The 24,617-nt window shown below is 47.1% G+C and overlaps 1 protein-coding gene across 4 annotated transcripts in view; it reads right to left on the bottom strand.

Annotated features, from left to right (window-relative positions):
- Window positions 1-24,617, bottom strand: part of NTRK3 (neurotrophic receptor tyrosine kinase 3) — a 222,492-nt gene that overhangs the window by 83,091 nt on the left and 114,784 nt on the right. For all 4 annotated transcript variants that reach the window (XM_050309944.1, XM_050309945.1, XM_050309946.1 and 1 more), the window contains one exon: window positions 24,173-24,361. In XM_050309944.1, the coding sequence (XP_050165901.1) occupies window positions 24,173-24,361 (189 nt within the window). The remainder of the gene's footprint in view (window positions 1-24,172; window positions 24,362-24,617) is intronic.

The raw sequence follows: 24,617 nt of genomic DNA, 5'->3' as shown, positions 1-24,617 counted from the left end.
GCTCAGATCAAGTATTTGGACATAAGAGGCTTCTATGCCACGTTACCAAAACCCCCAATCCAGATGCACCAAGTTGCCATGACCAAGACGTACAGGGCAGGATCCTAGGGATTGCTCTAATCTATTCCAAATTCTCAGGGATCCAAGAGGTTTTCCAAGAAAATTATGTGATGTCTTGGCTATGTAATTGCTCAAAGGTTTGGAAAATGCTCATGCTCCTCATATGGTCACAGGATCCTCAACAAATCTGCCAAGTTTGCCCAAGCCTGGCATTACTAGAGCAGCATGGAGCAGCTGGGATGCCATTAAGAATTGAGTTCAGTAGGAAAGGTGCTTTCCAACAGGCTCAGAAATTTTCCCACACCAAATCTAAACCAGCCAGAGGATTTTGTTTTCCTATTTTTAATTTCTGTTTTTTCTTTTATATCTATTTATATTTCTTCCCTGCACTATCTTACTCCATCTGCTCATCAAACACATGCCTCCTTTGATGGACTTGTGGATGCAGACAAAAGCTGTTTGTTTGCTTTGGAACTGTTTAAACTTGTTTGGGGGAAGCTATCTGTTATTTTCAGTGGCCCTTAAGGATTGATCCACATGGGAGAATAAGCCAGGCTCAGCTTCGGTTCATGTGTCATAAACAATATTCATAGGCAAATTCCAAGCATTGAAATATCATTAGCAGTGAGAAAGAGCCTAGCTCAACTCTCACGGTTTAAAGTGCTGAAGCCTGGAAATGTGTACGTAAACTAAGTCCATTTCTTATCAGATGCACTGGGACACAAATAAATACAGCATCCCTGAACATCACTATTTATCGTGTTTTGTTTTTCATAATATAAATATATTTTATGGCCACCAAAGGATAGCTGGGAAAGTCTATCCTCAACAATACCAAATATCTCCAAGGAGAACTCCAGTCTGCTTTATTTTCTTTTCATTTCTTAGCTCTGCTAAATTAAGGCAATTTAACTTCTGCCGGACCACATCCAACAGACCTAAAAATCCACTGGGGACGCACAGCCCCAGCAAAGGGACATGTGAGAGATCAGCAAGACTTAAGGCTGGGGACACCAAGGGCTCTGCTCTTTGCCATCAGCTCTGTGCTGTGGATTGCAGCTGCAGGGACCTCCAGTGACAGCAGGGTCTTTGCAGAACGAGGCTGCAGGAGGGGTTATCCTACAGCAGACATGCAGCCACTGCTGAGGGTCGATTGGGAGTGTGGCAGGAGGACAGCCTGCGTTTCTGAAGCTCAGGGGCTTAACACACATACCACTGACTTTGGAATGCAATGCAGCATCGGTCGTTTAGGCATCCTCTCCTTCTGATTTATCAAAGTCCCCAAAGAATCTGAAAAAAAACATGCTTCTCTCCTGACTGGTTTCCTCTCTCTTCCTCACCGTTGGCTCCCATACTGTACTGCTACCTTCAACCCCATTCTCTTGTATGGAGCAGAAACCAACAAGGCTCTTGCTACGTCTGTGTCTCCTCTGTCAGATGTGAGATGGATGATGCTCACTGAGATGTCAAGGGTTAAAATGGGTGAATCTCAACAGGTTCAGAGTTTGGATGCTGCTATGACAAATGTCATCCACCATCCAAGCTATTAGCTTCTGAAAAAATGGCTTGGAAATGTCTTTAAAAAATGTGGGAGTTTGGTTCTACTTTTTTCCCTTCATTCCAAAGGAAAAAAAAAAAAAGAGAACTAGAAATGTTCAACTTCCTAGAAAGAGTTGGGGAAATAAACAGTCCCTTTTGTGGAGTTTCACATTTGTCAGTGCCAGCTGGAAAATGGGAGGAAAAATACTATTTTTGACATTGGTTGTAGATTTAGAGGGAAACTCCATTATGCAAGCCTGAAAATAGTAAGAAGGTAAAAAATCCCCACCCTGCAGATTCAAATCAAAAACATCTCCATAGACCTATGAAACTGGGAAGGGTCTGACAGATTAAACTTTTTTCTTCTCCCTGTTCTACTGAGATCACTTTTCAAACTAAAACATAATATTGCCTCTACTGATAGCCATGGTATGGTAGTGGAATAAATGTATGGAGAGTGTTGGAGAATAGGGAAGGAGGAATGAGCTTAGACTTGCTGTACAGCTTTAACAGCTTGAGATGGAGGGGGCAGATGGGGTATTTCTCTAAGCAGGCTGGATGGATGTGGCAATGAAAGGACAAGAAAACTGAAGGCAAGCAAATCATGCATTCGGTTTTTGTCCTCAACCCTGGCCATCCACTTAGTCCTCCAGAGCTGTCCTGTGTTTCCCAACACCCTGGTTACTGGGTCTTGGCTACTCTGCCCCATGCCCATACCAATCCAGCCTACAGACAGTGCCCTGCCAGGAGCACTCTTCCTCCTCTGACTGAGAGCAAGACTAATGAGACAAACCAGATAATTTCACTGTGCCTTCACTGTTTGCCTTCTGGTAAAATTGCTACCATTCAATCCAGCATGATTTTAGGACTTTGGAGACCAGAGGCTGCTCCACATCACCTCAGAAGAGCAGCAGGGAATGTGACACAGGGAGGCGAGGGAATGACGCAGAAAATGATGCACAGCTCCTCACGCCATCCCTATCTGCCACAGCAGGAGTGGTGCAGATCAGTCCTGAAACCCAGGCGTAGAACCTGCTTGTGAAACAGCAATATAAATTGCTGTGGGAATGGATGAGAAAAGCAACGGGATGCCATGTAATACCTGGCAAAAATGGGTTAAACAAAAATAGCAAATTAGGGGCAACAAGCTGGCCAAACATAACACGGCTATCCACACAGCTCACGTTGGGCAACAGAGCTTTGAGCTCTCTTCCGTGTTACAGCAGAATTTATGATATAAAGGAAAAGCAATAGGAGACTCCAACAACAGTGTACATTTTATCTTTCTCTATGCACAGATATGAAGTATGAATAGCATCAAAGAAGGCATGAAAACCATCAAGCCTGGCCTGCATCCAGAGCGAAGGAAACAGCCATCCGTCTAGTCAAAGTCAGCACTGATACGTCTGTATCTGAGGGACGAGCAACACAATGATCCAGGTTTCCTGTCATGGATGGGTTCATCTGCAGGGCTAGGAAACAAAACCCTCTTCTTTTTTTTTCTTCTCCTCCCACCATATAGCAGGGCAAGATGCAACCCAGCCTGAGGCCTCCTCATTTGCCTCAGCAAAGCAGGTCACAGAAGCTCAGCAGCCCACACTGGGAGGTTCTCCCTGATGCCCTCAGCTGCAGAGAAGCACAGCATCTCCTCTCCTGTCCAAGGTAAAGTCAGAGAGCCTAGATCTCCTCTCACTTACACCAGCCCAACACTGTTGACCACAATGGAGAACAGCAAGTAAATTCAGTCCACAGATGAATTTCACACCAATACACAGAACTCAAGCAGATCTCCAGGTAGATAACACCTCTTTTTAGATTCAGAGAAAGGCTCCAAGGTCTACAGAAATGCTTATAATCATTCATTTTCAGGGAGACAGGGTCCTTTTTCTCCTCCACAGCAGTTCACCTTGTTTCATTTTTCATTTACCATGGTTTAACCTCAGGCATAAGGGTCTCCCACTTTAACCAATGAGACATGATGGCACTGGAAACCTCTTGGGAATGTGCTAGATGGAGCTCTAGCTACAGTTTGAGGCATCTTCATCTTCTCCACAACCAAAAATCACGAGCAGGGGATCGCAGCACCACATGTGTTTTTGAGGGCAGGAAAGGGAAGAGATGGACCAAAAGCAAGAGAAAGAGAGGGAGCAAATGGATCCAGACAATCTCATTTCCACATAAATTTCTCTAGTGCTTAACTGTAGGAGAATTCTGCAGGCACTCAACAGCCCAACAATGTTCCTTGAGAAAAGGCAGCATTCGCAGCTTTCCACGCAGTGAACTCTTGAAGACTCTGTAAGATTCATTAAACCTTTGGTCGGAGGAATTCCAGTATCCGTTGTGTTTCTACTGTTGCCGCCACTAATGTAGGCCATGTCCATATTAGCTGGGATCACAAGTTTGTTTTCTCTGGAACTCTTTCATGGATGGAGTAGTTCCAAGATACTAAATGATGTAGCCTGATAGCCCAGGAGGCAGAGCTCCAAGATTCCCCACCAATCCCCCTTAGGAAAAAACCCAAAGTAGGAAAGCACTTAACAGGGTATAAAAATGAAAAATAAGAAGGAAAAAAAAAATCTATTTAAGACCAAGGGGAAAAAAAAATACTATTTTCAGGTCTGAGATGGCCTGTGATTTGAGCCAAAGCTTGTCCAGAGGCACAGCCAGTGCTTTTCTCTGGGCTGCACGGAGGTGAAGCTATTTAAAGCCACTTGAAGAGGCCCATGATGGAAAGCAGCCAGATCAGTTGGGCCTCATCGGTTTTGTTTTTGTTAGATTGAAGCCAGAGTATGTGAAATGACTTCTAAGAGGACCAGGGAAGGGGAAGAACCAGGCACCCAGCAGTTTCGCCCACGACTCTCTGCCTCATTTAAGTGGTACTGGGTCAGAGAGAAGGTCCCCGGGTAAAGAGAATGGCTCTTTTGTCCCTCACAACAGCAAAGACACGTGGCAAAACTCTTGGGGTTTGCAGGTCAGCCATGAGAACAAGCTGCGGGAAAGTGTTTGCGAAGTTTGGTGGTAGCCGATAATCCTGGGCATTATCCAGCTGCTGCACTGCCTCTGCCCCTCTTTGTTCTTGCACTGACACATCCAGGAGCCTTCTCCTCTACCATTCTCACCACCCAGGTTAAAAAAAACATGTCTCCCTGCCTTCACGAATCCCCAGTTCTCACCACTCTGCACTCTCGCTGCCTCTGCACTACACGAAGCCCAAGGGACCCAGCATGAAAGATCCCATCCAAACAAGTAATACATCATTTTCATCACTTTGGTATTCAAATATATTCTTTTGTCAATTTTTAATTTTTTTTTTTTTTCTTCAAGTCAGCCCTCGGAGTGCTGCCGATTTAAGCACTGTGCACAGTGCTACAAAAGCTCCTCATTTCCACTTTGCCTGACAGGTATTCGTGTCCCTCTGACACTGCCTCTGTTCCCCAGCTGCTTCAGATAGCAATAGTTACCCTAAGCGTTTTACAGAGTTATTGAAACCACTGACTAATGTGCCCAGAAATGAATATCCACTGGGAAAGAATCTGGTTGGGCTCGTGTTCCTTAATTGCTGATTAATTCCAATTATGGTACAGCTGATCCACCAGTACCACAGATCACCACATCAAAGGGCCAACCAGCAAAGGTAGCCCCTGAGTTAGAACAGCAACAGCCCTGGTGCAAACTTCTTTTGAGCTGGAAAGTGCTTCATAAACATTAATTTGTTACGCCTTGCTCATTCCCCGGGGAGGAAGGAGCCATCATATTCTTTATGCAGACAGCAAAACGGTGGCACAAAGCAGGACCGTGTTTTCCCCAAGGTCTCCAAAGGAACCAATGACAGTTGTGAACATTCAACAGTGAATAGCCCCTTCTTTCAGACTCCCATCCTCTCCAGGAGCTCTGGGGTCCATAAGGGGACAGAAGTGCTTGGTAAAGCCAGCGGGCTGGGATATGAGAGCAGACACCAAGAAGAAACACAGATGGCAGATAGGAGTGCACACAACTGCTGCAGTCTGCAGCTGGGACCTTCCCAGCCCAGGCAGTGTCAGTGATGTTCTCCTGCTCTTCAAAGGATGGGAGGAGCCTGGTGGAGGAGCTGATCAAGTCCCAGAATAAATCCTTGCTTGTTCAAGTCCCTTTACTCTGCCATCTGCTCCAGCAACACCTTATGTTGAATAGAAAGGCCAGAGCTGCCCTCCAGGAAGCCCAGGAGCAGTACAAGCCCGAGAGCCTGAAGTGTCAGGAAGAACATCCTGTGGGAAAACATGGTTTCATGGAGTTTACAAGCCGAGGATGGAAACTGAGGAGCACAGGAGATCTCGGCAGGCAAGGAGGCACCGAGCACTACAGAGGAGCTGTAAATGGGAACAGGAAGAGCTGAGGGCTAAAACACAGTGAGAGCAGCAGGGAGCCTTGAGGAACAAGGTTTTGTTGAATTTTTAGGCTGTTTGGATGCTGCATTGTCTGGAATTATTGTTCTTCGTCTGTGACTGTCCAGTGTGGACTGGTTTGGAAATGGAGGCTGCCCCCACAGCTCTTTGGCTCTTGACAATTGCCCCCTTAGATGGTTCTCAAAATAAGTTGCCTTCTGCACCAAAATACATCAGAAGAGTGTCATTACGCTTCCCAAGGGAGAGCTCCTGGCTCCAGATTTTGTTTCAAGACCATGTCTTGGTACCTCCCAGCAATTCACAAACTCTAAAACACACACCGCAGCATACAGGTGCTCTCCCAGCTGAAGACAGAGAAACACGGGTTTATGCTGAGATCATGAAGCTCCTATGGGATCATTTGGATAGTGCCAACCAAATGAGTGAGAGGTATTTGTGGTGTCCTTCACTCTGCAGGAGAAGGGGCTTTGCTCCCACAAAACACACATGAAACCTGGTATGGCTCTGCATGAGAATGTACAAAATGCCTGGAAAGCTCCTTTCAGCCAGCAAAGCACAGATAAAGTGAGTGGGGAGCCTTTCAAGCAGAGCACTGGGGGGCTGCTGCTGTGCAAGGAGACCCTCCCTCCAACCCACAGCAGAGGGTGAGCTTTGCAGAGCAGGGAAGGTCTGGCACAGCATGGTAGGGCAGCAGCTTAAGACCTAAGCCCAAAATGTGTGCCTGATGTCAATTAGGGGTATTCATTCAAATGAGGGAGGAAGGAACATGGTTTGTTTCCTACAAGTTTTTTCCAGCAAGTGGTCTAGCTGTGAATTTTTGCTCCAGAAATCAGCTCTGAGCTTAACACACTACATGTCTGCCAGACCCTTCTCTGACCCAGTTTCGTTCTGGGTCTGAAAATAAGTCTCCCTCTCTCCCTTCTCCCTCTCACATCAAGTTGCCTAAGTGCACAAGGCATTTAAAGCGCTTCAGCCCAATCTTATTTCACACCACATCATTCTGTGTAAGCCTTTGTGTGTCTGCCCCACTCGAGCCATTGGCATGTGCTGATCAAATATCAGCAGAGATGAGGGACAGTGAAGGGGCTGAGCTCACAGGCCTCTGGGTGGGGAGGCACTGCAACATGGAAACTCCTGGGAACACGGCTATCCAAAACCCATTTTCCCTCTGCCGGAGGCTTGTATGCTTGAGAAAGAGGGAAACAGATTTATTTTAAAAATAAGGCAAATAAGACTTTCTTCTTCTCCATCATCTACCCTCGGAAGCCCTGCCGTCTGCCCCAGCTGTGACATTTTTCCCTCTATGTAAGCTGCTCCTCAAAGCAAGAACTACCCACACCAGGGCAAAATCATGCAAGAACATACACTTCTAATGGCACTTTCATATTTGCAACATGCAATTAAATGCGAGAGATCACAGTCCACGGCCCTTAATGCAACCTCACTGCCAAAACCAGCCTGTGCACAGAGGAAAACCAGCCGGGCGGTGCCAAAAGCACCAGCAGAAAGCAGGGGGAGCGTGCACACAACCTGCTGTGTGGGACACGTGGGATGGCCGGTGGGGAAGCGTGCAGAGAGGAAAGCAGGGAGCGATGCTGCGGCACGGAGCACGTGGCAGGGAGCAGAGGAGTGCGGGAGAGGGGCCGGAGAGCGCGAGCACACACGTGTGGGGCTGAGAGCAGAACGCTGCTGAACATTTACTCTCGCATTACGGATTTAATGGCTTTTAACGGGAGACTTTGTAAGCGATCAGGAATTGGAACAAAAGGAGCTGGGGGAATAATTATTCTAACCAGGGGAGCTAAAGAACATGGCAAAATCCGTGCTGAGCAATCATGCTAATTAAAGGCACCCAGAAGAATCAGGATAGAAACGCCAAATGGTTTTCACTCTGCTGCCCTAATCCACTAACTGCCTCGGCACTTTGACTCCCACCAGCTGCGGGAAGGACGGCTCTGGGTGAGTTGGTTTGTAGCAATAAATGACAGAAATAAACAAGTGACACGGGGGGGGGTTGGTCCCCTCTGCAGTGGGCTGAAACGATGCTTGGCCTGCCAAACTGAACACTGGCTGCTTTGCACCAGCAGCCTGGGAGAGGACCAAATGCTCCCACAGCCTCCCACTGAGTGGTAAGGATCCCAACATGCTTCCCAGAAAGCAGAACAGCTGCTGGCAACTACCATCATGAGCTGAACATAACCCACAGCCACAAGCCTGGTCCTTTGGACCAGTCAGCCCTGTTGTGTGACTGCTTCTGCAATGAGCTGTGTTACACAGCTCAGCACAGTGGTCTGTTCTGGGATATGTTTCCAGGGCCACACCAGAGCTCTGGCAGCACTGAATATGCGGCTTCCTTGTTTTCACAGCTTCAGTCATCACTGGGTTCAGTACACTCAGGTTGGTAAAGCAGCTTTCAAAGGTAAGGGTATCTTTGTGCAGTGGGCAACATCACGATCTGGGGCTCTTGCCATGCTAGCATCAGAAAAGCAAGAACTTACATTGCAGCATGGGTGAGTTTTCACCCAGAAATGTGGAGACTTGGTATATGTCCATGTTGTAAGGAAAGGAAATGAACACTGTCGCTCCAACAGACTGGAGGCTTTACAGACCCAAATAAAAACTCCATGCACTCAGCTAGTGTAAAACCCAAATCAGACTCCTCAAGGAGCTACTAAGCCTTGGCCTCTTGGGGATTTCAGGGGAAGCTCTTCCTTGGACATAGCTGGAGTCCAACAGGACATCACAAGACAAGGTAGATGGGCGCAGAGACTTGATTAACAGAATAAGGCAGAAAGTGGTGAAATCACATGCTGAGTACAGAAAAGTGTCTCTCTGCCCTTCCCAAAACCTCCAGGTGAGGGTTCTCCTCAGACAACCGCTTGGGTGAGATATGAGTGCTCTTCTTCCTGGGTTTTGTGGCAGGCGCTTGCATTGGCACAGAGTGAGAGCCGTATCGGGGGGGGGCAGGGGGAGCAGCAGAAAAGCCAATGCTAACAATTACCATCAAGTAACAGCTTTCTATTTAAAAAGCAATGGTTTTTTTGTTAATCAACAGGTCCATTAACATGAAGCAAATGCCTCTCTAATGGATACCCACAGGATCACAGGCTGAACTATTTGTGTGCGGCATCTTTTGATTGATTCACCGTAAAGATCATCAAGTAAATGAGAGAGGATGTAATATTTCTGCAGGAAACATTTCACAGCGGATACATTGATTGCAACACTCAGCCAGCTGCCATGTGCCAGTCTCTTCTTAAAGAGACTTCATATTTGATTCTCTGATTAAATATTTTGAAACCGAGAACAAATCAGGGCTCAAGCTGTCCTTGCTTCATGAAGACCTGGTATTCTGCCAAGCAGGATCACATGAGTGACCCATGTCTAGTCTCCTGCCTCTCCTCCTATCCTCAAGGCTTACCATCCTATTCCATTGGTCCTCACCTAGCGACACAGACCACTGCCACTCCACTACCTAGCCTCTTCCCACTAAATCCTTGCCCCAAGACAAGGGAGTCTGCTTGGTGGCATACCAGATGACCTGTTGACTCATTCATTCAACTCCTACATGCAGCTAAAGCTGCAAAATCAAGATCCATTTTGCCTGCCAGCACCTCTCTGTCTCCTGCTCTGTCACCACAACAGATCCATTTTAATCGAAAGCCCTCTGAACATCCAACAGGACAGGAAAAGGCAGGGCTGAGAATGAGGAATACCCTGAAAATAAAGTCAGAAGGTCCAGGACCTATGAGGAAAATGGCAATGAAACCATCAGCTGAATAATTTGCCCCAGCAGCAATCCCAGCTAGCAGAAACAGCCTAAGAGCCATTGCTGAGAGCTCGTGCACCCTGCGGTTTGAAAAAGCACGTTCTTTTTTCACAGGCCAAACCCTGGGCTGACACCTCCTTTATGAGCTGCTGAAAAACACCATTTTCTGAACGAGCTCTACAAAAACACAGTGACACTTCCAGTTTATGAGCAAGCCCTGCCACTGCTCACCAAGCCACAGCCTTGGAGCTGTCAAAGCTGCCCTGAACGAGATCAGCGGGGCCAGGAGACTGCTGGCACTGCTGCTGAAGGGACATGCTCATTTCACATGCAAATGAGCCACACAAATTGAGACCAAACCCTCCTTTTCCCCTCTAAGGTACTCATGAATTACAGAGGCGGAGGGCAGGTGAAAGGTCTCTGAGGCAGGTGAAACACAGTGGTAAAAAGGACTGAGCATCTAATTGGAGGCAAGAGGAGAAAGCTGAACACTCACCCAGGTCCCATAGGGAGACACAGCTAACCCTCCCCTCCTGAGATAGGCTCCATCAAGAGACCATCCAGCCTGTTGGATTAATGGCTCCTTGAGGTAAATTAAAGGTGCCAGCAGCTACAAATAAGGGCGTTTGCTGTAGCTTCCATCCTTTTCCCCCTTCCGTACCATCAGGAAAATAAATAAATAAAACAAGCCTGCAGGTCCCACTGAAGCTGAACTACATGTGTCATTACAGCCTCACAGCCAGGCAACAAGGTAAGAGTGCAGGTATAAGCTTGGCTGTGGATGCTGGGCTCCTGCCTCCCCTGCTTTTCAAAGAAAACAAAATTGAGTTTGTATCGACTACTGAGAAAACGAAGCAACATTATACGGGACACGACCCTCTGCAATCAAATTAGGTCATTGCAACACCATAGCCAGCATGAAATATTTAGCCTGATAGGTTATAAGATGAAGAAGAATGATTTTATGCAGTAAATATCAGAAGACAAAAGGAAAATTAATCATATCAAGACTTTCAGCATAGCCAGAGTGAGAAATATGTTTGGAGTTAAGGACAAGCAACAGTCCTGTCTTGGGGCTTCCCTCCCAAACCCTTCTTGTGTCCCCACTCAAACTGGCCTGACACTCCTCAGAACTGGTCACTAAAGACATGGAAAAAGTTGGGAAATATCTTTGCCACTTGCTGCACAGCTTCCTCGCTTCCCCTCTCTGGAGCTCTGACAGTTTCCAGAAGAGTAAAGCCACTATTCAGAGAGTTTGCAGCCTTAGCCCTCACTGTATCAGCAAAATGCCCAAGAGCAACATATCCAAGGTGCTGATATCAGGAGTGCTCAGATCTGTTTAGATAGGGGACTTAATGTCCTACTTTTGCTGTTAAGTCACCACCTCTGAGTCTATATATACATTGCACACAGATCATCAGAAAATAAAAAATAAACATACAGTACAGCTGCACAGACTTTTGCCATTACTGGCTTGGCACTCAGTTGTCCTCTCATCTCCCTTCCCTGGCTCACACCTCTCAAACACCCCTGTCTATGCCCTCTTCCTCAGCGTATCCCTACACAGATAATCCCCTGCCCCAGCTCTCTTATACTCCGAGCACTTGGTCACCCACAGGACCTCACCCAGCTGCTGAGGGTTTCAACCCAAACATCCCTCTAATGAGAAGGGAGGGAGGGCTCCAGCAGTCCAGAAGCCCACGTTGGTAGGTATTTATGGTGATGTGGAGGCCCCCACATCTCTGGAAAGGCATGGGTGGGTTAGCACCAGGTGTAGGATCAGTGCTGTTCATCACTGTACTGGGACTGTGAGGATGTAGATGTGGAGCCTGGGCTCTGCATAACCTAGGAGGTGAGTCCTGCCATCCCAGACAAGTCAAAACCCATCTCAGCACAACTTCCCCAGTGCTTCTTTTACCCCACCAAGCAGGGGAATATGCACCCAGTAAATTCATCCTGCTACATGTGGGAAGGAAGACACAAACCTTTCTGAAACCTTGATTTACATAGCAGTCTGTGGCAGTGGTTTCCCAACTGCATAATGAGTACATTAACTTTGGCTAAGCTGATTCTCCAGAGATGAAGAGATGGAAAAAATAATCGAAACAAACTGTGATAGAGTTTTTGATTAAGCAGCTGATGATCAATAAAAGTTATCTGCAGGGCACAGAGTGTTAATGAGCTACCACTCCTGTAGCAAAGGAACACCTGAGCCCACGGTCCCTGCTCCACACAGCCCACAGAGGTCACCAAGACCTGCTCCTCCCGGACTGACAAGGTGAGAATACGGGCTACAGAGTCCACAGGTCTCACCTGCCCTCATTCCTGTTAAAAGTGTGATGGTGGAAGAAGGAAAGGAAACAATCTTAAAGAGGACGGGGCTAGAAAGAGAGGAATGAAAAAGTTTAACAGCCTGATTCAGGCTTGAGTTGCTATGTTTGGGGGAGAAAAAAGAAACTGAGAAGGCATTCATAACCTTCTCAGACAGCTCCATTAATTTAAAAAGGCCTTGGAGCTCTGCAGCTGTTAACACCAGCACTCAGTACCTCTATGGCAGGGAGTACGACAGACCAGCCAGTTGGGCTACCAGCTCTCTCCCACCAGTGATGCAAGGCACAAAGTGGCCCACACCACACCCTGCCATTACTATCCCCTTATCCCTTCCCCCACAATGATGTCACTGCAAAGAAGGTGTTAAATCTCAATACTTCTTAATATCTTAAATTCATCCCCAAAGATTCTAAGGCATTAAAGAGTGGACTTTATAGAGAATTTCTCATAATAACGTAACCACCTGTTCAACAGCACACAGCAGAAAGGCTACACAAGGGTTTCAGAGAGCAAGTGGAAAGGAGAGCTCCATATTAAAGCTACAGAGAAGAGACAGGACTTGGATCGGCAGAGACATAAAGTATCATTACCTCTGCCTGAATTTAAGAATTTCACTGTAACTAATCATTTTACTCTCCCAGAAATGTCTGGAGAACTGTTAGTGACCACAGGGAGCTGCTAGGATCTTTGTATTACATTTCCTCCCAAAGTTGCCTCCTCTGACAGCCCAGCCCAGCCTGCCTACAAAAGGGATTTGTTTTCCCAAAACTCACTTAGCCTTCCTGTCCTCAGAGGGTCTAGGGAAAGCTGAGAAAAATCAGCAGACAGGATACTCTTTCTGAAGTGTCCCACAGGGAACAGAGGGGATGAACAGCACATTAGGATTTCTCCCCCAATTTCTCAAATTCTCACGGAACTGGGGTTTGCAATCACCCTCTGCAGAGCCCGTGTCAAGACAGATCATTAATACTACCTGATGCTGAGGATCTCTTGTATTAAAAAAGCACAGCAATTACTTAGCTCAAATCTCTATATTATTCATAAGATCCATATCTATCATGGATATAGTATTTACACTGCTATGGGGAAATGTAATAAATAAGGCAATAAGAGTTTCCTTCCTCCAGGTCAAGATGAAAGTCTGTATCTTAGAGAGTGGCGCTTTCCTTGGGCAGCCAGACTCATATCCCAGCCTCCCTGCTTAATTCCTTCAGCCAGCAACTAAAGCCAAGGTAAAAAAATAACTGTTCTTCCTCTGAGCCCAGCACTCAGCTTCCAACCAACTCCAATGAGGGAGGCAATGCCCAGGTGAGCTGAAATGAGATGAGCAAGGAGAGGCCTCATCAGAAGCAGTCAAGAGAACAAAGCAGAAGCAGATAGGACTGTAGCTTGACCCCCATGAAGGTGGAGAGTTTGATCTAACCTACCTGGAAAGGAGCAGGAAAAGCTCAGAACAGCCATTTTCTGGGATCATAATATCCAGCTGACAGTTCCAAGAACCCCTTGTCCATCCAAACCCCTGACTCCAAAAGACTGGCTGTGAACTTCAGGTGGGGACTCGTAAACACACAACATGGTCCAGTGGGCTGAACATGGGCCAGGCTACTAGCTGTCAGCAACCTGGTGTGACCTTGAGCAAACTGATGTCTTTCCAGCTGCCTCTCCTCATCCATAAAATGGAGACAAAGATGCTTGACAGCACCTTAGTGGGCCTGAAGGAAAAATGCCTCTTTCCAGAAAATAGTGGAAATACAAGATGCTGAGTTACTTCTCCTCATTAAGAAGAGGATAAAATATACCCCATCCCTCAAATACTCAGCAGCCTGCTGTGCTCTCACTAAGGTTCCCCTGACATTTGGGCTCTGCTGGGATCTGGCACAAGAACAGAACAGTCCCACCCCACCCCATCTCTGGAATTTGCCCAGAATTTATTTTTAACACAGACTCAGTGTGAACATTTGTGGTGGGATTTGTATGAATTCAGGCTGATCTCTGACTCTGAGCTCGTCTCACCCTGGCTGTGCCAATAGCCGGGACTGTCAAGAGAACAGACGGCACAATCTCCCCCACCCTTCACAAAGAGTCTAACATGATACAGACCCAAAGTGTCCTGTCTCATTCCACATGCAGGAAGGAATCTTTGGACAGCCACCTCAGATGGAGATACTCCTGCTCTCCAGGGGTAACTAACCTTGTCCTAGAGCATAACACACATTAAACGGGACCCTAAGCTGAGCTTAAAATGACCTTTCAAAATCATGTAGCCCTTGGCCAAGCTCTTTATTTCTTTTTGGTTCTGTGGACAACGGGATAGAGCAGAAGCTGTGGCCCATCTGAGAGAAGCCTTGAAGACTGGGCTGCAGCTTCCTGGTAAGTCAAGACCTCAGATATGGCTTGAAGTACAAGGTCCTTTGCTTTGCTATACACCTGATGGCCACCATCTCCCTTGCTCAATGCTCCTCATCAATTACAGTGCAGAGATGTAAAATGACTGATACTTTTAATACAAAGGGCCTGTCATTTATTTATTAGCTGGCGACAGGCCCTGCAGTCTAGGATGGATGCATTATAAATCAACTGCATTTCTAACCATTAAAAATTCATCCAATTCATAATGTAGGACACCCGTAATTTCCTTATTAGTGTTGAGTGTGAAGGATTTTTCTTTCTCTTCCCTTGGTTTTACTTTGCCTCTTTGCTTTCCCAAAGATGTTGCTCATCTGAGGATTAGCTAGGCTTAATCCTGCAAGAGGGAGGTGGAGGGGTGAGAAGGGCTGGGGGAAGGATGACAAGGACTGAAGTAATTTTGTTCCAGTGTTTTCTTCTAATTGCAATTTGCCATATATACTTAGGAGACTTAGCTGCCTTGTCTCCTGTCACACTTACGGGAGCCAGAGAAACTGCTTGTCCTGAATTTAAAAGATGCTTTTAAGGGGGGGGGGGGGTGGGGGGGAAGATCCCTTTTGCCTCTGAAAGGGAAAAAAGGAGGTATGATGGTGAGGCAGGGAAGGATGATGCAAAATCTGTTAAAATGTATTAGGAAGAACAGATCCATACACTATAAACCAGTACATTTAAAAAAGATCAAACATATATATATATATATGAGATTTATATATAAAAATAGAGAGGTTTAGTAACCTTCAGACTCAGTGCTCCAATTCTTAGAGGAAAAATAGGTTAGTAGGGCTGAAATAAAGGTGTGACATTTTTACAGACCCAGAGCTGTGACAGAAAACTTCAGGAACTGCTGCAACGTCAGCACATGAACTTGGAACTACCATCAGGAAAAGCTGACTCTACGTGAAGCTGTAAATCATCGCTTAATTTGAGTACTGCATCCCGTATCGACCATGCTTGGCTGCAGATGGCAGGACAGCCTGATCCTTGATGTGGTACACACAAAAATTTTCATGGTTTCACTGAGCCTCAGTTTGTTCCCATCTCTTAAACAGATCTAATCAGGGAGGGGCAGGGAGAGAGGGCTTGAACAGATTCAGGCAAGGTTCAGCATTAGGTAACTTGCAGCGTGTTTAGGAATGAGTGTGCAGGATTCTAAAAATGGATTATGCAATAAACCCTGTCTTAATGGGAGACAAGCCCAGGCACTGAGAGCAATCCTCACATGCTGTGAATTCAATGTACTTTTCACCTCAAGACACTTGCATACAAGTCTTACATCAGCTACATGTGGAAATGGGATTGTTGAGTTCTCAAACGGGTATGTTCACTTCAGTAAATCACATCATGTTCAACAAGGCCAGTGCTTTACACTTAACCACGGTGCAAGACAGCTGCTTCAGGAGCACACTAGCAGAAGTGGTGCTTCCATTAGCAGCAGCATCTTCCTTCATTCCGCTGACCCCATTCCCTGTCTGCACCCACCAACAAGAGCAAGGCAGCTGAGGTAGACTGGAAATGTTCAGCAGCCAAGAACGACAATTTCTGCATTTTTGTTATATGAAGCAATCGTATTCTGCTCCACCTGTCCCATGCTGATGGGAAGCACAAGCCATCCCTGCCTGCCCACCCCGTCCCCCCAGAGCCAGCCACCACATGAGGCTGGGAAACAAAACCCTCCTTTTACACAATAAACTCTTCAGGCAGAATAATTTTTTACATGGGTCACTAAGGGCAGGTTTTTTGGTTGGGTTTTTTTTTTATCCTCTACTGACGTACTTCTGTAGCTTCTCTGCTACATTTTGGGATGTACTTCTTGTCCCACAAGGCAGCGCTACTAATAATGTTCCTGCTGTGTGTGCGGTCGTGCAAAACTGCTCCAACTCCTAAACAATAGCAGCTATTTTTAATTAGGAATCACAATTTAACCAGACAGTGAACAAACAATGAGAGCCTGCAATCTCTGAACCAGAGAGACATCTCCTGTCTGATCACGATGTGGCCCCTTGCACTTTTGAGAGATATTAAACCTGAAAAACAGCCTGGTTAGACTAAAAAAAGTCACAACACAATGCCCTTGCAAACTCTGGGAGCTACTGGTGCCTTCAGGGGTACCACAGGCACATCCCCCTTGTCCCAGGAATGCAGAGGTACTCCCGCCTCCAGACACTTTCCCAACAGCCAAAGCATTATAAGCCACAATAAACTCATTCAAAAGCAAGACAAATGTTTAAATGGGGGCCAAAAGAAATCAATACCACAACTCTGCCCACACACACACATACACACACCAGCTATTTTTACAGCGACCCACAGCAAAATTCAAACAATCAATGAGCCATAAGAAGAACACTCTTGAACCCCCTTCGTTACTCTTGACACCAGGGCTGCCTGAGTTTGGAATAGCCTCAGGTCATGCACTGTGTTGCTACCTGTGTTGTCTTGCAGGGATGAAACCACAGGTATGAGGAGCACTGGCTGGTGAACAGAGCCCTGCTCTCTCTGGCATGGACAGCTCCTCCAGGTTTAAGCACAATACAAGTGCATATGGATAGGGAAAGGCACCAACATAGGCACGCAGCTAGTAACACTGGGAATATAAACCTATTTTATCCCCATTTTGTCCCACTCCTCTCACCCTGCTACAGCGAGACTGGACTCATGCCAGACCATGAAAAGCACATCTGTCCTTCCAATTTCTGAACACCCACTAGAAACTGAAGACACAACCATCTTTGCTGGCTTAGGGCAATCCCTGGTTGGGGAACTGCCTGGTTGGGAGCATCATGGCTTTGCTGAGGAAAGGCAGAGCTTGAGGGCGCTCAGCAGAAATCCACGTGTGCTTCGGCAGGCGCAGCACTTGTGAGGCAGAGGGGGTTGGTGTGTGGGAGTCACTGTGCAGGAAGCTGAGCCACGTGGAGAAGAGTTGCTGACTCAGCAAGTGTTTTACACCATGCCCATCCCACGGTGTGTGGGTGGGTGAGTGGAAGGGGAAAACACACCCACGAACACAGGGACAGTTGGGGTGTGTGTGGAGGTGAGGGAATGTTGCAAGAGGAGTGGGAGGGTGTGTGAGCCTCTCTATGACACGAGCAGAATATCAGGGTGTGCACACACATCCTCCATGAGATACTTCATGTCTTGGGCAGTTCGGTCCAACCCAATTGCTGCAGGGACAAGGCTGCCAGGCAGCAAGAGCAGCCTGCTGTGCTAGAGCCACTCCAAATCCAGGAGGAAACCAGGTCAGGACCTCCTCTCATCTGGCTTGTTAAGTGCTTGACAGTTCACACATCAAGGGCTTCCTTTCTGAAATCACCCCAGGCGAGCCAGCCCTGCTTGCTGGCCCCACAGATACCAAGATTAAACAGTTCAGTGGAAGTGCTTTTAGGCGGAGGAACAGGCAGAGTTTTGTATGAGAAAATACTTCCCTGTCAACTCCTTGATGTCTGTATCCTGCAGTATTTCCATCACTAAGGCAGTCTCTCTGCAGGCAGGTCACCATTAGCAGCCCAATACCAAGTTCTGCTTGATTTAAGGGTTTCTCTTCCTTGTGGATCCCCACCACCAGGAACATCTCTGCCCAGTGTATCATCACCCAGCTGTGCTGCCAGCATCACTTCCCCATGCCAGGGCTGGAGCCTGCTCAGCCCCCTTTGATCCTGGGTGTTGTTACAAATATCTCCAATAAACACACGATAAAGCAATGGAGATTGGATCTAAAATCCAAACAGCAGCAGAAGGTGCTCAGGTTGTGTTCACACCAGGTTGGGTCTCCATCACATCTGGAGCAAGCAGGGCTGCACTGCTGGCCACAGCAGCACCTCCTACAGCAGGCAGGGGTCAGGCAGAGCCATGCTGCTTTTCTTTCTCATGGTTAATCCACACAGACAGCATCTGCAGAGCTGGGTGAGAGGCAAGTTATATGCAATAGATTTTGCCAGCCTTTCCAAGACATCCCAAAAAAACCCCTCCTTTCTGTAGCACCATCGTGGCAGGAAGGTCTGAAGTGTGACTCAGTGAGCGTGAGGTTGCAACTCAGAGTGCAGGGGTAATAGGTGGGATGGGCACTCTACGTCTGCAAATGAAGGCTGGACTTCTGGAAAATGTGGATATTTCTTCCACTTGCTCTTTCATAACTCGATGAAATGATGCAGAGCAGAAAAGAACCATAGGTAAGAAAATCACCTGAGAGGTGAGCAGGTTGGATCAAGTCCCACTGTCCATGGTATTTCTCCTGTTAGTCAGATGTTGCAGCCTGGGCAAGGGACAAGAAGGTGATGCTGGGCACAAGGGAAGTTCTGTAATGCTCCAGTGAGGGACAGAAGCAGTAATTTTGGTTGCTCACATGTTTCTTCAGATACCAACAACGTCTGCTTGATAAACTGCCAGCCAGAGCCTGCAGGGTTTCTTGAATGTACAACTCTTTTGCAGGACTTTCACATCAACACTTGGAGCTCAGAGCACTTTCTGCGAGAGTCAATAGCAAACCAGAAAGAAGAGGAATTTGGAGCAGAAGGTCACTGTGGAGACCTCCAATGCCATCAACATGTTAGGAGGTGAGCAGTGAGGTCGGTCAGGGCTCTTCCACAGAACCAAGACACAAATCCAGGCTTTGTTAGGACCAATAAGGAGACACAGAACAGAGTAGCAAAACACACATAAATGAGTATACAGCTACTCACAGGTCTTTGTCAAAACCCTTAGAAGTATCTCACATGGGCTGAGTGAGAAGGACAAGGCTGTAAGACAGTGGGAACTTCAGTGCAGAAGACTCTTGACCCACAAGTGCCTACTTCAGAAGAGCAATGGGAGCTGGGTTGTGCTGGAGCTGGGGGCTTTCGTCTTAGAGGAGAGGAAAAGAGAAGTCTGGAGAAACAGCAGAGCTCTGTGGGAGGGGCTAAGACCTGCACAGCCCAGCCCCAGGCTGGCCATGGGGCAGCAGAGTGCTGCTGTCACTTCACACTGGGCTCCACATTTATATTGCATGAAAAGAATATTTCACAAATCCTCTTATCCCTGACAGAAAAAAAAATAAAAATAAAAGGAGAAAGGGAGAAACTTCTCCTACCAACTGTTTCAAGTTTTCTTCTTTAGGCAAATAAAACTAAAAGCCCTTATGACTTTAGTTTCATGTTGTTGTTTTTGGCAAAAATTGGAACATGAACTGACCAAAAATTGAAATGCTGCATACTTTTTATCTTCCCATGCCCAGTGTGAACAGAACATACTAGGCAAACAAAACAAATTAACAGTGGTAAGGGTAAATATCTTTTTCATTCTTGTTTTCAAGACCTATTAGAAGCAGAGGTAAGGAAATCTATTTGTTTAAGAAATATGATTTCTGAAATGACCACAATGTTCCTCTTAAGCTGCACTGAAATACAAGATAAAGGCAGGGTACTGAGTGAAAGAGTGCTGATGGCGCCTTTATTGTGTGATTTGTCTTGTTTTTTTCTGAAGTACTTCTTTTTAGCCGATTACCATGTATTTACAGTTGGTGTAATTATATCTAATTACTTAATTAGCATGAATACGTGTAATTACTAACTTCGAATATGTAATTATGTCAGGGCAGCCTGTAATAAACGAGGTTGAAAAAAACCCTCATTAGGACTGTACGAAAGGACGGCTGCTCCACCCGTGTGGAGAATGCATCCCAGTCCCCAGACTGCGCCAGTCCTGGAAAACACAGCCAGCTCCGATTGCGTCTGGCAAAATCCTCCCCCAAAATCAAATCATTTGCCCCAAAAAGTCTAGCTTCACAGTCTTTTTGGGAAGTGAACATCCACTGCTGGGACGCAGATGGGGACCTGCCCCCCCAGATTACTTTTCTCCACTGAGGTTTGGATTTTTTTCCCTGATTTGTGTCATTCTCCAGAAGACCTGTTTTGTCAGATGAGAAATACGAGGGAACTGAACAACTCCAAAACTGTACTGTGGCATTTGAGTAAAGCTCAAGAGATCAGATCCAAGAACTAATCTGCATCTGATGAATTGTGCTTCGAATTAATGACTACTTAATTACTATTATTAAAGTAAAACAATCTTCCAAAATGTTTCTTCTGAAACATTACCAATATTTCACCACAGAAATCTCTGGCTACTCGTAATTACAAAACTTGTGTTTTAGAAATTAAAATCCTGAACTTCAAGAGATGGAGATAAGGTAAGAAGCTGCTGTTACTGCCAATCCTGCCCAGAAGGACCAATAGTCACCTTCTGGACACCAATGAGGGTATGTTTTGCACTACCAAAATCTCTGACCGTAGGCTGATGTTATGTGGTCCTTCACCCTCATCCTCATCACTTACTCTGACCACAGTGTTTGCCACAAGTCCCATTCTTCTCCTCTCATCTGCTTATTTCCAAATACAGAGAGGCACAAACTCCTCATGACCTGTCACTCCTCCTGCTGATGTCTGCCAAGAAGAAATTCACTTGGTTTCTTTTCAGTGTGCAAAAGGTCAGGAGAAAGTGGCAGTTTTAGCTTATTCTTCTGAATTTGACTTGTGGCTGGACTGTCCACATTGCCAAACTCTTTGCTTAACCCTCCCCAGGCAGGGCTGAGGACAGCTGAGACAAGGACTGGATGTCTGCCCAGTGCTGCCCAGCATGTCATGGAGTTACAGCATAAAGCCGGGGAAACATCTCAAAGACTCAATGCTTCATCACAAGAAAACAGGGTGGTGCTGGTTTCTTCCATGGCTCTTTGAGAATCCTTCATCCAGGAAGGGAAACAGAATTTTCAGTCACATTTGTCCCACCTGCTCCTCTAAAACGAGCAGTAGCAGAAAGGGGGTAAGAGACAATTGCAAAAATCCCAGAAATTCAGAAATGAGAGCTGGCTCCTGCGCCCTTCATCTCATCGTCACGAGGACAGCGCATTCCCAGTGAAGAACACATCTCTATCTCCTTGAGGACACGTTAACAAGAAGATCCCATGGGACAGCAATGCAGAGCGGGAGCAAGAGGGGCTGCAGCTCCACAGGCAGGGAGCTGCTCTCCATATTTCAGCTGCAATTCCATTATGCAGAGCTAAGTGGCTGGGAATAAACATCCGTCATCCCTGCGTGATAAGTGATGCTTGCTAGTATAGAGGGTGACAGAAATCTATATCACATCAATGTACTATTAATGCTGCATTAAGCATATAGAGTTTGCTCTCCTCACTGCAGCCTGGCAGTGGGTATCGGCATGTCCTCCACCCAGACAACATTCAAGAGCACAGAGATGCTTGTGGGAGTAAGGAAGGAGAAAAGCTTCATGATGGAGAGGGGAAAATGCTTGCTGAAGATGCAACTCAGTGCAAAGGAAAGATGCTGGGTCTCATGGAGCACCTCTGCTCGTGGCTGGGCAGCAGCTCTGTGGGAGGTGGGTGGCAGGAGCTCAGCTGGGCATTTGAGGCACTCCCCCAGCCCAGAGGAGTTCTCTGCAGCTGACAGCAAATGAAGAACTGTTTGTGTCCAAGCTCTGCACAGGAGGAGAGAAAAACCCTCCAGCGTGACAACCACGGGCAGAACAGGAGCAACAAATACTCTCCAGCTCAGGCTTAAGTTGAGTAGAGCACATCAGATCAAACAAGCCCCTTACAGCGAAAGCTCCCCAAAGCATGGTTAATTTAAAAGGTGAATTATGAAACTTTCCAGCCTCAAGCAAAGCCACCAGAGAAGTCAGAAATTTTGTCCAAGACAAGTCCTGGGGACTAAAACACAAAGCACACACCAAATTCAACTCTGCCTGAGGGCTGAAGGGTTTTGCCCCGTGAATGACAAAGAAATCTAAAAAAAATTAAGGCTTTCAGCCTGCAAACATCCAGCTGTGGTTTGCCTCTTGTTATTACCCAAAGGAGTGCCACTGTTGTGGGGTTTAGTTTCAGCCCCACTGCCTTGCAGCCCTGGAAAACCTGGAGCATTCCCTCCTGTGGCACCTTCCACAGGATAAACACCCTCCCTGTCATCTCTGTGAACCAAATCCTGCTGGGAGCAACTTCCCCTGCAACCCACCCAGCTCTGACAAGCCCCACGGGGCAAACACTCAGAGCAAAACTTAATCCTTTGAGGTTTAAGCTCTGCTACTGCACAACCTCAACAGCACCCACATCTTGAAATGGTCGGCACATAGATTAAAGAGATTTGAGACAGCACAGGAGGGAAAGGAAAAAAAAAGTAAAGGGGGAGAGCCCCCCCTCACAAGCCATCAGAGTTTGTAAATCATTCTGAGATGAGGTGCTATAAGAAATGTAAAATATATAATTAACAGCACAGAAAAACCACGCTACATTCGTCTTCTCCGCTCCTGCCTAATCACCACCCTCATCCTCCCCTCTCTACAAACAGACCAAATTTAGCACATTAAAATGAAAATCAAGGGGAAAGCCAGGCACATTCATTGAGTACATCCCATCCCTCTGGCAAGTGAAGGATGGTGATAAGGGCTTGGGAACAAGCCAGCAGGACCCAGGAGGGTACACAGCAGGGACTGCACCATGGACACCTCCATGGGAGCAGCAGCTGCAGCTCCTCTTCCCCTGAGAGAGGCGTGGAGAACAGGAGCAGTGTGTTCCTACTGAGCACTTAATGCCAAATGGGTTCCCACAGGTTGGGAGATCAGCCTTCTCCCTGTTTCCAAGAGCTGAGTTATGTCTCCTACACCCATGAGTCAGCAGAAGCCAGGGGATAAACAGGGGTGGCCAGCACAGCACTCCCTGGTTCTGGTTGAGCCACAGAATTAGCCCAAGTTGAGCCTTATTCACCTTGGGTTCCTTTCCAAGCCTTTTATTTTTCCAGTTCTCCCTGGAACCAAGACACACTAAAAGGATGAGCAATAGCAAGAGAGGAATGTTACCCAAACCCCCTGCATTGCTTGGCTTGCATCTCAGAGCTGGCAAGAGGCCTGGGAGAGCTCAACTACCACCTATGAGCTGCATGCTAGGGAGGGCTGCATCCCACCACTCATGTGGGAAGTGGTGCAGGACTCCCAGAAAAGCATCCTTTTACACAGCACTTTTCTTTTACACTCAGAATTTAGAAACACAAACTGGAGAGGACCATTTGATCACCACCTGCTAGTCTAATGAGCCCAGTTCATGACCCAGATTTATACAGGAAAGGTGCAAAAGCTTTACAGAAGCCCGTAAAAACAAGACATCCAGCATCTAAAACCCCTGGAGATAAAGATATCTCCACACATCTGCCCCACCTATGCCCATGCGTCCTGAGCTTCTCCCTGGCCCACTGGGGAGCCAAAGAGGCAGCCCTATGGCTGGGAAACTGCTGGAGGAGGAAGGGGAGGCAGGTCCTTTCCCCAGCCAAGCAGGGGTCATGTCCATCCCCATGCTCTCAGCTGGCTCTTGCTCACGCCTGGGACCTCATGCGTGGAGCTGATGAGGAAGAGCCTGGCTTGGAATGGCACTTTCAGGCAAGGGGGGAAGGTGAAGGGTGGGTGGCGGAGGGAGGGTGAAGGGAGGTGAAGGTGAGAGTGGAAAGTCTTCTCTGGAAGCATCTACATGTATGTTGTGATTTCTGAGACCTGAGATTCACTTTGGTTTCTGGACCATACCAAGACCCGCTCTCCTCAAAAACCTCCTTCTCTTCTTCCTCATCCTCTTAACCTCTTCCTCCTCATCCTCCTGCCCCCCATCCCCCCAGCCCATCCCTTGATCCTCACGGGGGGCTCCGGATCGGGCACTCACATGTGTCTGGCTTGTGGCAGTTGTGACCTTGTCGGAAGTACTGGGGGTTCTCGATGACGGGAATGCGGGTCATGCCGATCACCACTGTGTCCGGGCCAGCATCCAGGGACGAGGGTGTCGTGATGCCGTGGTTGATGTGGTGGAGAGGGCTGGCAGAATCCTCCTCTCCGCTGATCACTGCCACGGGACCTGCAAACAGCACACACATCTGTCAGGTACAACAGGGGGAAAGGGACCGACGAGACCAGCTGACCACACGGGGAGGAATTGCTGCAGGTTGGCAGTGGATCACCACCAGCCCCTGGACAGGACGCCTATCCTAGCAGTCCTGGCAGTTGTCCTGTCCGCAGGGCTAATTTTTCCAGGCAGCTCACAAGGCAGGGAAGATGCTACAGGTTTTCTTTCCTGACTTTGGGATACCAGACTAACAGTCTTGAAGGGTTAA

Source organism: Myiozetetes cayanensis, unplaced genomic scaffold, assembly GCF_022539395.1.
Source record: "Myiozetetes cayanensis isolate MyiCay16 unplaced genomic scaffold, myiCay2020 scf14, whole genome shotgun sequence".
NCBI classification, from domain to species: Eukaryota; Metazoa; Chordata; class Aves; order Passeriformes; family Tyrannidae; genus Myiozetetes; species Myiozetetes cayanensis.
The sequence above is the reverse complement of the archived record's forward strand: the minus strand, read 5'-3'. Positions and strand labels throughout refer to the sequence as shown.